The sequence below is a fragment of the Cavia porcellus genome, unplaced genomic scaffold (genome assembly GCF_034190915.1).
Source record: "Cavia porcellus strain 051 isolate PalLab524CR breed Dunkin Hartley unplaced genomic scaffold, mCavPor4.1 scaffold_27, whole genome shotgun sequence".
NCBI classification, from domain to species: Eukaryota; Metazoa; Chordata; class Mammalia; order Rodentia; family Caviidae; genus Cavia; species Cavia porcellus.
In genome coordinates, this window is record NW_026947510.1 from 40,847,734 (window position 1) to 40,864,525 (window position 16,792).

Below are 16,792 nucleotides of genomic sequence, written 5' to 3' on the forward strand. Positions count from 1 at the left end.
GAATAATTTTTCCACCCCTTGGTTTTTTTTTCTCCTTTCAAACAATGCTTTCTTTTCCAGATTCTTTCCAATAATTCTTACAAAATTTACACAATTTGCACTGCTTAACTTGCAAATTTTTGCCAAGGTATATATGTTATGACTTACAGTGCTTACAGTACAACTGTTTAAGTTGAGGAAAACAAAAATAAACAGTAAAGATTTACTATAATATAGATGATAGAGACTTCCAATCCAATCTTTCTATGTGAGGAAGATTCTAGAAAATTATTGTCAATAAGGCTTAAAATAAAGGAAAGGAGGGAAGAGAGGGGAAGGGAATATAAAAAGAATTAAGATTCATTACTACAAGTAACAACTCCCCATGATGAATGTAATCATTATGTACTACAACTATATATTAACAAAAATAAAAATAAAAGTTAGAAAGGAAAAAGGAAAGGGAAGGACAGAGGGTAGAAAGAAAGGAAGGAAAGATTTTTATTATGCTGGCCTTGGATTAAGATAACTCAAAAAAGGGATAGGCTAGCTAAAGAGCTAAGTTTGGAAAATGGATACATTCTTTGTCTTTTGTCAATTTTTATTGTTTATTAGTACACAATTTCATTACATGATGATTCCATTCCTTGTGGGGAGTTGGTTCATGCACATAAATCATCTTAATTTTTTCTTTATCTCTTTACCCTCCCCCTTCCCCTTCCTTTCATCTCTTGGTCTTCTTCCCTTTTGCAAAAGACCAAGCTCACTGTTTCCTATTATCTATCTTTTAGTTTGCTCTTTATTTATATTTTGCATTTCTCATATGACACAAACTATTCTATGCTTAAGTTTGTATGTCGGATTTATTTCACTTAACGTGGTCTCATCATACATCTGACATATCATGATGTTCCGGGGAATCTAGAGAGTTAACAGCAATTCAGTCTAATCTAATTTATGCTGGATTATGTAAATCGGCTATGTAAATCTTTAAAGTAGCATAAGTAATAAGGTCTTATATATATATATATATATATATATATATTTTTTTTTTTTTTAGTCGCAGAAAAGACTTTAAATTTGGTCATGCTTTCAAAGTAAAATATCTCTAGAGGGCACATCTATCAAGGCTTTTTCTACTTAAATCTCTATCATAAACATTTCTGTAAGTTTCTGCTGAGGCCAATTTAAACACACATATTTTGAAACTTGAAAACAAGAATAAAATGTCAAGTTGACCCTTTAAAAATACAAACAAGAATCATGTTGTAAGAAAGATGACTTTTCCAGTGTTTTTCTGAGGAGGTTCACTGATTACCAGTGGCACACATTTATAAAATGATTCACCAAGCTTAGAGGTGTGAAATGTAAGCAGAGTGAATGTAGCTTTTATGCATATAATAATGGCCTCGTCGATATCATTCCGTGGGCATTTAAATCAATGGGTCACATTAAAAAACTATATAATAAGTAGCAGAGAAAGATGGATTTCAGACAATAAGGATGTTACATTCTGCCTCCAAGGCTAAATATTACACCTGACTATTCCCTTTAAAATTTTGTAGCAGGGCACAAAATAAGATTCAGCTAATACTTCACGGCAGGTCACTTTCAGTCTCCCCAGGGGCCTGACAACAGCTCCAGCCTCTCCTAATCCAGTCTAAATTAAATGGTAGGGATGGAACGGCAGCCTTCCACTTGGCTCACGCTCTGCATGGTACTTGATTTTCGTATAAAATTAGATTGGATTCCCAACCTGAACTGAAGGGGCAGTGAAGGAGAGAGAAGAGGTAAGGGAGAATGCCAAATAGCTGAAGATAGCGCCAGCAATTTTAGAAAGCTTTTACAGTGTTTAAAAACATGTAAGCATACATCTGTATCCTACCTTGTAAAAAAATTATGTCTGTCTCCTCTCTCCTACATACGCACTAACATCTGATATTATGGACTCTGAAATTATTTTAAATGAAAGGAAATTTGACATTTTGAGCCATAGGGACATTGAAGAAATCAAGATTTGCAGTGTCCCTAAGAGATTCAAAGTGATAACCAAGAGGTGGTCTATAATTGATATCTGTAATTATTATCCACTATCTTCTATATTTTCAATTATATAAATGTGTATATATCATCCTAAACCTTATCTATTCTTCACACCATTATTGGAGTTACTTAACCCTTCTGCTTTATGAACTCGACAATATTTGATATTTTTGTCATAAGAGATTGCACTAGTTATCTAAGGTTGTCATAATCAAATATAATGGACTAAGTGGTTGAAACAATAGAAATTTGTTTTCTCCAAGTTCTGGAGGATGCAAGTTCAAGATCAAGGTATCTGCAGGATTGGTTTTTCCTGGAGCTTCTCTCCTTGGCTGGCAGATAACTGATCATCTTCTCACTGTGTCCTCACACAGTGTTTACCTGCGTGTATCCTTGGTATCCAAATTTCCCCTTCTTTTAGGGATATGAGTCAGATTGGACTTCAGTACAAGTCAGATTGGACTTCAGTACAAATTGATAGCTTCATTTTGACTTCATTCCTACTTGAAAAGCTCCATTGTGGAACATAGTTGCATTGTAAGGTGTTAAGGATTAAGGATTCAATGTAGGAAACTTGGGGACACTGTAGAGACCAATCAAAATCCTCCAAAACGCCACTGTATTCCCCATCACATGAGATGGCCTAAACAATACGTAAGCAATTAATCCCTTGGTCACAGTGTCTACGGGTGGGGGCCATAAATGCTGTAAAACATCATAGGCTGCAGAGCTGAGCTCACTTTTTTAATAAGACAAGATGATTGGGTAAGCAGAGGGGAATCCTCCAATCAGCTTCTGGCAAGAATTTCCAGATTTCTGCTCTAGTAAACAGGAAGAAATATTCTACCCCAGTACTATCCAACTGAAATATGAGTTTCATATGTAATTCTTAATTTTTTAGTGGTCATATAAAAAAGGTAAAACGACAGGAAAAATTAAGTTCCATATAATTTTATTGAACCTAAAATTTCCAAAATGGCATCAATATAAAGAATTATTTAGGAGATATTTTTTCTTTTTTTTTTTTATGCCTAGTCTTCAAAATCCACTTGATACATACATTTGCATGCTTTTTCAATATCAACTGATCATATTTCAAGTGCTCAGTAACTTGAGCTAGCTAATGCCTATTGTGTGGCTAATGGCTGTGATGGGCAATATAATTCTTACATTTTAATGCATTTCCTAGGACAGATGTTGTCACAAGTAGTAAAGTTTAATGGAAAGCACCTTCCAATCTAGTTACATCTGCACTTCCAAGATCTCACAATGACTTTATTTCCTTTGAGATTCTAGCCTCGAATTTCTGTAGTTCATTTGGAGAATACACCTGTCACAAAGATCCTAAATCATCCACAAGTGGGTGATTTGCGTGTGTTACTCATTAGTCTGTGGAGCTATATGGAAGTGTATTTTGTAAGACTGGAGTGACATTGGAATAATCTGTTACCCCCATGGCCCACCTAAAAAGAAAAGTTGGTACATGGCTGCTGGAAGTTCCAGCCATTTTGGAGATTTTTCTTGTAGATTCTACTTATTATCTGAACCCACATTCTCAGCCAGGACAAAAGAAACTCTAACTCCTACTTGGGTATTCTGTCTTATTCTTTGAACCACTGAGCGCCCTTTTTATAATTCACAATAGTCCTTGACTCTGCCACAGCACTCTGATTATTTCACCAATGTGACCTCCACTTGTTTTAAAGGCAGAGAATACAAATATGCACCCACTCTGTGTCTGAGTTGCCTCCCACAGTAATCTTGAAATTCCTACTTAATAAATCTTGACTCATGATATGAATTTGCCAGTAAAGATACACCGAATATCTACAAATAGCTAGCTCAAGTTGAAGACAAAGTAATGTATAATAAATGGTCCCCGGTCTTAAGAAATTTAGTAGGATCCAGTGGAATCAGGACTTTATTCATAGCAATCAAATCGGTAATAATTAAGAGCAACCTACGATATGAAAGGGAACAGAGAGTCAGAATACGGGGCCATCAGATAAGGCTTTGGGAAGAAACAAGACATTTTCTTGATTGCAAAATGTGTAAAATAAAGAGGGGAAATACGTGAGTTGAGAAAGAAGGCTAGTAAAGGTCAGTGGAAAGACTGGTTTTCCCAGGGGGCAACCTCCCTGGGGTGCAGGGATGTTGGTGAAGCTAGATGCTGGTGGAGATGTGTAGCCAAGCTGAGTGGATCTTTAAAACTTGGTGTATTTAAGGGGCTGGGGATTTAGCTCAGTGGCATAAGCACCTGCCTTGCAAGCAGGCAGCCGTGAGTTCAATCCCTGGTACCGATAAAAAGGAAAAAGACAAAAAAAAAAAAAATAATAAAAATAAAAAATAAAACTTGGTGTATTTAGATATGATACAATGAGAAAAGAAGGAAAGAAATGGGGGAAAGATTTTTGTAAATAGAGGAAGAGAATTTGAAGAGAGAGGATGGAAATGGGGAAAAAAGAATCAAGTTATACCATGTAAAGATACAAATTCCCTCTACTGACTGTGATCATTGTGTGTATCTTAAATGTACCAATAAACTTAATTAATAAAAAAGACAATGGATAATAAATAGGATTCACATAAGCCAAGTGGAAATTTAATCTGACTTAAATTCTCATTGACAAAATAAACTGTTAGGGGTACAGGAAAGAAGTAAAGGACTTGCTAATGTTCAATTTTGTGTGATGACAAAAATCTGGACAGGCAATGTATTTTAAAATAAATAAACATAAGGAAGATATGGCAAGACTTGTTAAAAACAGGCAAGGACTGAGCAGTTATGGGCACACCCTCAAATTTTTTCATTTAAACATAAAAGAATGTTTATCCTCCTAAAAGAATCAAGAATAGCTGGAAGATAAAATAGATTTAAGAGGTGGTGAGATTGCCAGATTCACTTCTGACCATATTGGACTTTAGGTAATAGTGAGATATGGGGGTAGCAACAGATGATAGGTGATTGAAAATGCAGGTGTAAAAAGTTGGATCCAGACATTAGGATTTGGCAGTGTTCTTATTGAATAGCTAACCTTTATCTACTTATCAACAGGAAAAATATATAAATCCTAGGGAATCTGATCATGGTTCAAGAGACTCATTCCAAGGAGGAATTCTGTATATTTTAGAGACAGCAAAAGCCCAGGCTCATCTAACAAATCATTCAGCTCTGCCCAGCAACCTCACACTTGCTTCCAAAGACCCAGTTCTACACAAATCAGAACCAGTTTCATTTCTGCAATCTGAAAACTCTGATCCTGTTGGCAGTAACAATTATGAAAGATGTGGGAAGTGGAAATTGGCCTCTGTTCATGAGAAACTCGGTTTTATCAGTTTCTCTTCCTTAAAAGAAAAATGAGACAGCACAGCATATGGAGATGCCATTTACATTGCATGTGAACGATTGTCATCAATTGTGAATTTGGTTTAACTCCTTCTTCCATTAATTCACCTTCCTGACCTTGTCAAGTTACCTTTGGAAAAAATTACACTTCTTTTTAGTCGGACAGAAAGTTAGTTGAATGATTTCTGACACACTTCTGGTTAATGGGCTGGGCCATGATAATGCTATTCTATAAAGAAGGTTAAAATTTTTCTTCAAAAGACATATATACCTGTGAAAGGAGTAAACTGGCTTACAGGACTTTTTCAAGCACTGTCAAAAGCCAGGATCTAAGACCAGTCTTGGAAGAGCTGGTGGAGAGTGAACACAAATCCGAGCAACTGTAGAAAGTAGTCATCTGGTAGAAGCATGTCAGGAAGGGAGTTGTGTGGACCAGACAACAAGATACAGTATGCCTACGCAAATCTTGTCAGGAGATGGTGACAGGTTCAGGCGTGGATTTGGAAGCAAAGGAAAAGTCCACATCCCAAGGACATGGTCACAGCCCGACAAGCAGGAACAATTCAGGAATGAGGGCACAGAAGAACAAAGCACTTATTAGGACTGAAGACCAGGCAGGTATTATTGTCCCCAGCCAAACTGGCCCGTGACTTAATTCCTGGAAATGAGCATGACACCATGGCTTCCCTGACTAATGAATTAATTTACTGGTCAAGATAAAATCTCTAGGATAAAAAGTTCTCTCTAACTTTTTATTAATCACCCAGTCCCCTTCTACCCTTTTCTTTAAAAAATCACATTATCTGTTTGGGTTTATCATTTGTAACTGTGACTAACTTTTCAAGAAGCCGTTCCTCTGACTGAATTCATCCAGAGTCTCCAGAGAAGGAAGAAAGGTTGCTGGCCCAGGACCAGCCTGAATCTCTTCATTAGAGAGAAGCTCAACACTGTCATCCTCCTGGCCTTTTTTAAGTACAGATTCCTGTATCTCCTCCAAAAACTTCCATGTTATGAGGGTAATGTAAACTCCAGGGGACATGACACAAAAACTATTAATAGACTAGTGTTATAATAAAGCTGAAATAGAAAACAGAAGTGTTCCAAAAAACAGAAGTATAAAACAGAAAGGGGTAAAAAGGCAAAACGTTGTGCTTTCTGAGTTCGATGACTGCCTTTATGAAGGGACATTGTTTCAAAAGCAATGTACAAAGTTTTATGAGCTTTTACTACCTACATGTGTATTTCTTTTCGATATCTTAGCTGCTTATGAGTAAAAGAAGTAATACATTAAGTTAAATTCATTTTTTACAACAAAAAATCTTTTATTTCTTCAGAACCAGCTCCTCCCAAATCACTCTTTGCAGTAAACAAAACCCAGACCTCAGTGACTTTGCTGTGGGTGGAGGAGGGAGTGGCGGATTTTTTCGAAGTTTTCTGTCAACAGGTTGGCTCTGGTCAAGGAACCAAACTCCAGGTATGTACCTTTTGACTTTTCTGAGTTAAAATAGTACTGCTAAATGTCTAAAGAAACTAAAGATCTGTCTTTGAACTATAAGAAGTGAAAACTTTCTCTTTGCTTAGAATATTAGAATTATTAGAATAAGACCATCTTATTCTTATAAGATACTTTCTGTTTGTGTTTATCTTTTGTCCCTGATCTTCAGCCACTCCAGCATATACAAATAAATAAAGGAAATGGCTCACTAAGTTGAGCAACAGGATAAACTAGCATAAAATAAAATCTAACAAATACAATATATTTGCACTTCTAACCACGTACAATAAGTCAATCACCGGTGTCCTGAATGGTGCTGTGTAGAAGACAAGTGACAGAATCAACATTTGCCTTCAAACATTATTGAGTAGTTGCATATAAAGCAAAATAGAAGCACCTCAAGAAAGATTCAAACTATAGAGAGAAATTAAAGGGAACATGCATTTCTAGCCTATAAGAAATACAATTTTCTTGGCAACAAAGTTTAAGAGATGGTTTTTCTAATACTTTGGAAACAGTGAGAACATTACAATATTGAGATGTTCCTTAGGTCAGAAGGAAGAGGGCAGCTTAGTGAGGGACTTTACATTCTGTAGGGTACAGACTAATACTATAAGCATGAATAACTGAGGTTTTTTAATGATGAAGTTCATGAGATTGAAGGGGAAGGATTTTTTGAAGTGTAAATTTTTCATACTGAGCGCCAAGGTAATTTCCTTTGATTCCTTTCCCCTTATGACATTCTTCTCTCCAAATTTCTCTGTTTTGATCTGTGCCGAGCAGTTGAATCTTTGCTGTATTCTAAAAATGCCTTTATGAAACAACTGCTCTGCTAGATATGGATTTTCTTCGCCATGACTACAGTGATGCCTTCCTCGAAGAACACAATGATTAGCTGCTTATTATAATTCAGCCCCCTGAGCAAATTCTTTTCTGACTTGAGTCATTCTTTCACAGACTAGGGAAAGAGATGTGGGTGGGAAGTCAGTACTGATGGCTCATTTTTTTTTGCTAGGGCATGCTAGATCCATCTTTGTAAAATGAGTATTATGCTGAGTCATCTTTTTTGTACAGTAGTACTTATAATTAGTCTGGCTATTGGTCCACCAAATTAGCAACTTGCCTTTCTCAACAGAAAACAAAACAAAAAGAGAGACAGATATTAAGTGTTTTTGAACACTGAAAGTTGAAAATACTTTGCTGAAAAGATAAAAGTTTCTTAACAACCAAAGAATTGCTAGAGGGGGGCTGGGGATTTAGCTCAGGGGCATAAGCGCCTGCTTTGTAAGCAGGCAGTCGTGAGTTCGATCCCTGGTACTGATAAAAACGAAAAAAAGACAAAAAAAGAATTGCTAGAGGTCAAAAAGATAAAGACCAACAACCCAAAACAAATATATCATGAAAACAAAACAAAACATTCTTGAGCATGTGAAAAATTGATCTGCTTCACTCACGGTAAGAAAAAGGAATGTAAAATAAAACTACAAGATAAAAGTTAACAATAATATTGGAAAAGCTCACCTGGAAAATTTAGTGTGCTGGAAAAAATGTAAAAATATAGGCACTGCCATATACAGGTGATAAGTGGGTAAGCTGAGAAGTATCTGTGGTAACTATGTATTAAATGATTGTACACCTGTAAAATATATATAGGATAAAAGTACCTAATCACAATGGCTGCTTCCCTGGTGGAAAACTGGGAAATAAGGAAAAAAAGAACTATTTTTCTCTTTCCATATTATATATATATATTTTTTTTTTACTCTGTCTATATACGTTTCTTTAACTATGAAAAATAATTTTAAAACACAAGCGATGGGGGCTGGGGATTTAGCTCAGTGGCATAAGCGCCTGCCTTGCAAGCAGGCGGTTGTGAGTTCGATCCCTGGTACCGATAAAAAGGAAAAAGACAAAAAAAAAAAAAAAAAAAAAAACCACAAGTGATGAAGCAGAACATAAACCGTACTTTGCTTTCTACTTACTTCTCCAGGAACCAGTTGCTGTGTCCTCTCACGTCGTGACCATCTCCAGCCTTCTGCCCGCCACTGCCTACAACTGTAGTGTCACCAGCTTCAGCCACGACAGCCCCAGCGTGCCTACGTTCATTGCTGTCTCAACAATGGGTAGTTATACACACTAGTGCAAGCTGGTCTTTGAAGCTACTGATTTCCATACTCTCTTTACTTTTTTTAAGAAGTATGTATGATCTTCCTTTTAGTGGAGCCAATGTTCTATTAAAAAAAATTCCAAGCATGCAATCAGGTACTCTTCAATTCCAATTACATATGTGATTTAATGAAAGCTATTTGCTGTCTCTGAGACTATGTTAGCTGTGCAGTCAGAATAATAATGTAGTCCTTTGGTGGGCTGTTTTGAAGCTCAGAAATAAAATACAGACTGCCCTCACTTATGCTGTCTAAATGCTAATTGTTTTCTCCAATGTCATCACCATGACCCTCATCTTTAGAAGTAGGCACAATACCCGGATGAGCTAGGTCTCATCTATTATATCCTTGGGTCTCTGCCTTGGCACTGATCAAATAATGGCAATATCTAAATTTCTGAATCAAAACAAGAAAGTTTGTAATGCAGCAGCTTCCGGTAGGTTGGGAATCGTGTTTGTCTCCTTATTCTTTTCCGGAGTTGTGTCTTATACGTTGCTCCCTGGTTTGCTAAAGTTTGATTCCACAGCCTGAATCCCTCTATGGAGCTCTTCTTTCCAACACGTTATTCCTTTACTGAGTCTCTTCCCATCTTGGTAATACTAGTCATATATTTAGCTACCATATTCAGTGATGCCTGGAGTAAGCTTTTAAAAAACATTTTCTTTTCAGAAGAAAAGACCAAAAAAGAAAAAATGAGCCTGTAAAGATTTTAATGGCATCTCGTCTCTGTATCCTGTCCCATTTTTCTAAGTATACTACAATGTCTACTATCCCTTGTCTCTCCGTAAGAATCTAGTGTAACAGGTGGTATTACTAAATTTATTTAAAGTGAGAAAAACGAGGCCCAGAGGGGCTGATAAATGACATCCCCAAGTGGCACACAGCAGCGAGTTGACCTTGAATAACCACTTCTCACCACGAGTCTGCTGTTCTTTCTGTGCAAACATTCAGCCTATAAACTGAAGCCAACATGGCCCAAATGGAAAGTGAATACCCACAGCCTTAGGGGTGAATTCTGTGATTTCACGACCAGTGCAAAGTATAGTTTCCTCTGGCCACTTTGGGTGGTTTTATAAAGATTTTTTACATACGCCCTTGCCAGTATCCTGCTCATCCATATGAAGTGTGAAGGACTGGCTATGTACAAGTGCCACCGTGACCAGTCATTACATAAAATATATGAAAAGGACACATCTTCTACTCTTAAGGACGCTCCAACTTATTTTATTAATAGACTTAATCTCTTGATTTGTGCAGATGGAAAACCTCTGAACATATGGCTACAGATCATCAGAATGCTGCCTCAACTAATGTGTTAAGTGCTGTAACAGATGGCAGCTTGCTAATGCCTTTTTCATATACATTATTAGTTGTGAGCAAAGTATACAGCTGTACTTTAAAGGCCCGAGTATAGAATATGAACCTTCCACCTTCGAAGCTTTTGAAAATGCTAAATAATGCTAATACATGATAATAACTACCAGATTTTGAATTTTCAATGAATGTAAGCTGTGGCACAGACATTCTTCTTCACATTTTGTAGCTTCTCTTTATGAGAATATCTTGAATATGGTAAACCTTTGAAAGAGACTCAGTTCCTCCAGGTACCTGAATTCCACGTATCCATTTGCTGAATTATAATTAAAGTTGAGGTTCTGATTGACTTGGGAAAACATGATTTTGACCTTTATTGTTATCATAAGTTCAGTGCTCTTAAGATTAGATAAAAAGCAACATGGGTTTGTTGTTCTGCGTATAATGGAATATGTAATGGAAGTATGTGGCTTCTTTCTTTAGTTACAGAGATGAATCCTAACGTGGTGGTGATTTCCGTGCTGGCGATCCTTAGCACGCTTTTAATTGGACTGCTGCTTGTCACCCTTGTGATTCTTAGGAAAAAGCATCTGCAGATGGCGAGGTAAGTTAGGTTTTGTTACTATTTTATCTGGCATCTTTAAAATGTTTTTAGTTGTGTGTGTATAACTTTTGTAGACCTAAATTTTCTAGCGGTGAATTTGATTCAGTTTTTATTATTTCTATTCTGTGTTTTCTAAGTCAACTTTTAAATATTATTTTAGAAAATATTTCTTTTGATTTGGCAAGCAAAGAATTGCTTGATTACCCAAAGCTATAACCACTGTCATCAATCTCAAAATTGCAAAAAGCCCATATTTAGTAATTCTTTACCTTTGGGTACTATTTGACATATTTGGAGTAAAAGAATGATCCATTCCTGTGTGGTTTAATTGATGAAAGGAGTTAATAAAAGTGGAAACCACAAAGAAAAAAAGAGGGAAATCCTTTCCTAAATTCTGCTAATTTTTTTATTAGAAAGCATGTGTAGTGTTTATGATTAGGTCCCTATTAATTTTATGTCCAAATAAGAAAGCATTTCCAGATTACCTTATTAATTTTATACCTATTACTCAGTCACAACCTGTTTAATTTTTCATGCAATTAGAAAGGTCTTTATTAGCCAGGAGTGGTGGCTCATGCCTGTAATCCCAGCCCTGAGGAGGCTAAGGCAGGAGGATTGTTGAGAGCCTAGGCTACAAAGTGAGCTCAAGGCTGGCTTGAACTGCATAGTGAGACCCTGTCTCAAAATGACAAAAAATTAATTAATTAATTAATTAATTAATAAAGCCTGCTAAACAATGAGTTGATATTCTTTTCCCCTCTCAGAATTTCATAATTCACATATTCATAAGTAAATCCAACCATCCCACAATGATTTAATCTGCATGTTATATACTACATGTAAAGGAAAATCAGACATTAAATATGTCCAATAGGAACTTAAAATCTATCTAGATAAGATTCCATGAAAGTAGAAAGCATAGCTAACTCTGAATATGAAAAAGTTTGAATTAATCCTAGAACGATGAGAAAGGTGATTGTATTGCACTGTGGTTGAAGGGTAAAGATCTGAAATTACACTCCTGAAGGTCAAATCTTTTTCACAGCTTAGAATTGTACAGATCACTAAAGTTTTATTCAATCAACAAACATTAATTGACACATGTCAGAATCCTCTGTGTGCTTGATATATAGCCATATATGACAATGAAAACAATTCAAAACATAAATAACACAGCTGGATAGTATGTTAATAAATATTAAGAGAAAAGAATAGAGTCAGGGAGATTAGCAGTACCAGGATAAGGAGTGGAGCCTTGGGAAGTAGATAGGTTTCATTGAAAGGATGACACTTTTAAGCAAAACCTTAGAAAACATGAAGGAGATGGCCACGTGTTGACAGGAAGAGTAAGCCTGAGAGCAACAGCAGCCATTGCAAAAGCTGCAGGACAGGAGCATGACTAACACACTCCAAGACAAGCAGAGAGGCCAGGCTGACTAATGCGGAGGAAGTAACGGGAAGAGTGACAGGGACATCAGGTCACAAAAGGCTTCGCAAGCTGTTGTGAGGACCTGCACTTTTACTCTAACTTAAATGGCAGCCATGGTACAGATCAGAGTAGAAGATAATAATATCTGATTCATGATTTAATGCTTTCATCTTTACTTTTATGTACAAAAACAAACTTCTCTGAATCAAGGAAAACAGCAAGCAGATCAGCTGGGGAATGATTGCAGTAATCCAGGCAAGACATGGATGTGGTTAGTCCGGAGTTATAGCAAGGAAGGTGGGGAGAACAACCAAATTCTGTGTAGATTTTGCAGATAGAGGAAATCAGCCTTGTAAACAAGATGAATGTGGAATGGAAATGTGCAAAGGAATGAAAGGAGTCAAGGACCATGGATTTTTGTTGCTAGCAATTGAAAGAATGGAGTTGCTGTGAATGGAGAGGACTCCGAGTAAAACCATCTGAGGGTTGGGGAAACACACAAACTTCAGGTTGGGGAACTGCAAATACAGGAGTGGCGTGCGCAGCTAAATAGGAAAGCCGGGGTCTGGGAGAGAAATATTGCTTGAAGACAGACATCTGAGAGTTGTTAACAGATAGATGGTATTAAAGCTGTAGGTTAGATGAAAGTCAGAAAAGAGGGCCGTGGGTTAGGCATTGGAGGAGCCTGGTAGTACAATTTCCAGAAAGAAAAGAAAGGAACGGTGTGAGACAGCCAATGGAGTAACAGGAAACCAGGAGAATGTGGTTGCCCAGAAGCGAGGGAGAAAACACACTGGTGAAGAGTTAGGAGCAGGAATGCAGTAATAGCATAGTATTCAACTTATTGGAAATACACTATAAGTGGTAGTGCCTAACAGTAATAGCAGAAGGGATATTTAGGTGTAGTAACAGGCATAGAGGTACTTATAGAGATTCTTTTTTTTTAATTTTTTTTAAATTTTATTTAAGGAGAAAAAGAAAAAAACAGAAAAGGGGTACAAGTTATACAGAATTTCATGAAAAATAAACAGTAGGAAATCACTAGTTAATAGATTACATATTGTCATCTTAGAAATAGTTGTTCAAGTTACAAAATTAAAGCATATAAAGTGGACTTTCAAACAGTGAGACTGCAAACAGTTCTGTTCAGTGATCCAACACAACTCAGTAATATGGTTATCTATCTTATACACTTAAATATACATGCAGTTATATCCTTTAGAGCACTTTCTTTTCCTCTCTTTTGTACAATGACAATTACACATTTCGGGTTTTATTACTCCCACAGTTCTTACTACTTTTTTTGAACAGAATAAAACCAAATGCGACAAAACAGAGTCAAATCAAAAGGATGGACATAATACATAATGTAAAAACAAGGTGATCAACAATGGTCAACATAATGCCTCTTGCTATCTTAAACAGAATTACCTATATCATCAGTTATAATAAAATTAAACAAAACAGTAAAGAACAAAACCAATAAAACCAAAACATTGCAGACATTACCAGACTTCAAAACAAGATAATAGTCAAACCAGAACGGGCATCATAATGAATCTTATTGTCTTCACAGTTGTTGCCTATACTCTCAAACTTGGTAGTATCAAGCAAAACAGAATAGAGGAAACTCAGTCAAAACAAGATGGTGAGAGCAATACAGAGTTTCAAATCAAGTTAATAGGAAATCAAAGTGGGTTACTATAATATATCTTGCTATTTTTTATTTTTCCTTAATTAAAAAGATAAAAATAAAAAAGTAAATAATAAAGAAAGGAAATTGAGATAAAAGAGGACATAACAGCCAAACAGCACAGGTCAAAACATAACCATTTAAGCAAAATAGTGTTTCACCACCAGATATCCCAACATAAAAATAGTTACCATAGTGTCTCTTTCCTTGAAATCTTTGAGTATAACTTCATATACTGTAGCATCAAACATATCAAGACAATGTAAAACTATTCAAGAGAATGAGAGTATTACAGGGTATTTAGAACCAACTAACAGAAAATGAACAATGGTTTCTGTATAACCTCCTTGTCTATAAAAGTTTTTGTTTATATTATCACATATAATAAAATCCAATAAGATACAACATGTTAAGACCGATGGAGACAGAAAAACAAAAGCTTGATGGGACTTCAAAACAAGATGATATTAAATCAACACTAGCTATTATGATGTCTTGTTTTCTCCAAAATAGCTGTTCCTACCAGCCAACCTTCTCTGCCTCATTTCTGTTTAGCTCTTTTTCTGTCACTAGTTGTCAGTTTGTCTTCTTCATTTTGCTTCCTGCTCCATTCATTGTGGCCTTTCTACCACTGTTTCTGGAATCTTGGTATTTTTCTTTTTTTAGAATGTCCTGCAGTATTCTCTGTAGAGTTGAACTGGTGGCTGCAAATTCCCCTAGTTCCTCTTTATCCTGGAAGCACCTTGTTTTTCCATCAATTTCTAGGGACAGTTGTGCAGGATATATCAATCTTCACTGGAGGTTATTATCTTTCAAGCCCGTGCTCTCTGTGATTTGATGGTTTTAAGTCTGCTGTAATTCTGATTGGTATTCTCTTGTAAGTGATCTGTTTCTTGTCTCTGACAGCTTTTAATATTCTGTTCTTATATTGGATTCTGGAATTTTGATTATTATATGCTTGGGTGTAGCTCTGTTTGTGTTGTAAGTGGCTGGGGTCCTGTATGCCTCATACATCTGAGTGTCTTTACCTTTTGCTAAATTAGGGAAATTCTCCTGGATTATTTCTGTGAGTAGCCTTTGTAGTTCATTTGTTTGTGTCCCTACTTCTTCTTTTATGTTCTTAATTCTTAAGTTATAGATGCTCTTATCATCTTCAAGCCTTTGTATTATTGCTGCTTGTTTTCTTGTTATTTGTAAGAAGTTTTTCATTTCATGCTCCCACATTACAAATCTGCCCTCCAGTTCAGATAATCTGTCCTTAGTTTCTTTCAAGCTGTTATGCCAACTTTTGATAGAGTTTTTAGTTTCCTGGTAATCTCTTTGAACCTGCTTCACGTATTCTATGTTTTCTCTATTTTCTCCATCAAACAATTCTCCCCTTTTCTTCTGTTCTTCCATTCTACCATCTGTTTTTTCTTGGGTGGTGCTTAGCATTTCTCTAACTATTCTACTTATATCTTGCTTTAGGTCGTTAAATACTTCACTTTCGAACTCATCTATGAGGCTCCGGAGATATCGCTTTATGTCTATTGGTGCCATGTCTGATATTGCATGTTTTCTGTCCTCATTCTCCTTTGCATTTATCTTTCCTGGATCAGTGTTCTCAGGATTGGGGGCCAAGGACCCTTTCTTGTTGCTCCTTCTTCCCATACTTTTTGTTCCTTCCATGCAAGTGTATATAGGAGGCCCAGTTTCTTTCTTTGTAGGTTACAGTTTATTTGAATTGCACCGGCTAGGTGTTCCCGCCCACTGCAATGTACTAGGGAGACATAGACTTGGGCCCACCCCTCCAATTCAGTCAACCTACTGAAGGCTTCACTGCTAGGGTGCACCACCAGGCGCTGGGTTTGGGCTAGCCTACTGGGTCTTAGTCCGCAGCATCACCCAGGCCAAGTGCTCCCCACCAATCCCGCTTGAGAGGAAAATATGTGACTAAAGTCACTGCAGCATCCTGTTCCGGCTAGTCTGCCCGGTCCCGGAATGTCCTCTGTTGGAGCCTCCTACTCTATGGAAGGGTCCCTGTTCCTCTCACTCACCGCAGGTCGATGCAGAGCTCCTCTCCAGTCCCACTCTCAACTCCGTTCAACAATTCCTGCTCTCAGAGCTTTCGTGTCTCTGTCCCTGCTGTACCGATTCAGACGCAGGAGGGGCAGCAGGAAATTTAAATCGCAGCTTCCAGAGGCGTGGGTTCCAGCTTCCACGCTGAGATTTTATCTATTCCGGTTATAGCACCGGGATTGCATTTCCAATTGGTTTCTCTCAGCTTAGTTCATTCCTGGGTCAGCAGGGTATATCTCTCCTTGCTTAGGATTCCTCACACTGTACCATTCCTGGATTCTAAGCTGGGTATCTCAGAGAGCCTCCATAGCTGCTGTTATCTATCCACCATGTTCTCCCAGAAGTCCTGTAGAGGTTCTTACTGTAGCATTTTTGTGGTACATACAGCAGATATTTAGAATATTTAATTTATTCAGCTGGTCATTAAACCAGACATCAATTTTTTATTCAATGATTCTCTTTGGCATTCTAGGGAAAACTGTGGATCCCTGTTAAGAATAATGCTTGGTTTGTAAAAGCATAAAATAAAATACATAGAATAATATAATTATACCTAACCATGATGATCATAATATTTTAAAAACATATGTGTTATATCCTTTCATTAGCACTTAACATTTAGTAGGATATCTTATAAATCATAATTTCAACATAGTGAATGAATGA

At 36.8% G+C, this 16,792-nt stretch overlaps 1 protein-coding gene across 2 annotated transcripts in view; it reads left to right on the forward strand.

Annotated features, from left to right (window-relative positions):
* The window catches only part of Ptpro (protein tyrosine phosphatase receptor type O), a 212,393-nt gene that overhangs the window by 153,267 nt on the left and 42,334 nt on the right, over nt 1-16,792 (forward strand). For both annotated transcript variants that reach the window (XM_013153129.3, XM_023565300.2), the window contains exons 13-15: nt 6,703-6,842; nt 8,854-8,986; nt 10,826-10,946. In XM_013153129.3, the coding sequence (XP_013008583.2) occupies nt 6,703-6,842; nt 8,854-8,986; nt 10,826-10,946 (394 nt within the window). The remainder of the gene's footprint in view (nt 1-6,702; nt 6,843-8,853; nt 8,987-10,825; nt 10,947-16,792) is intronic.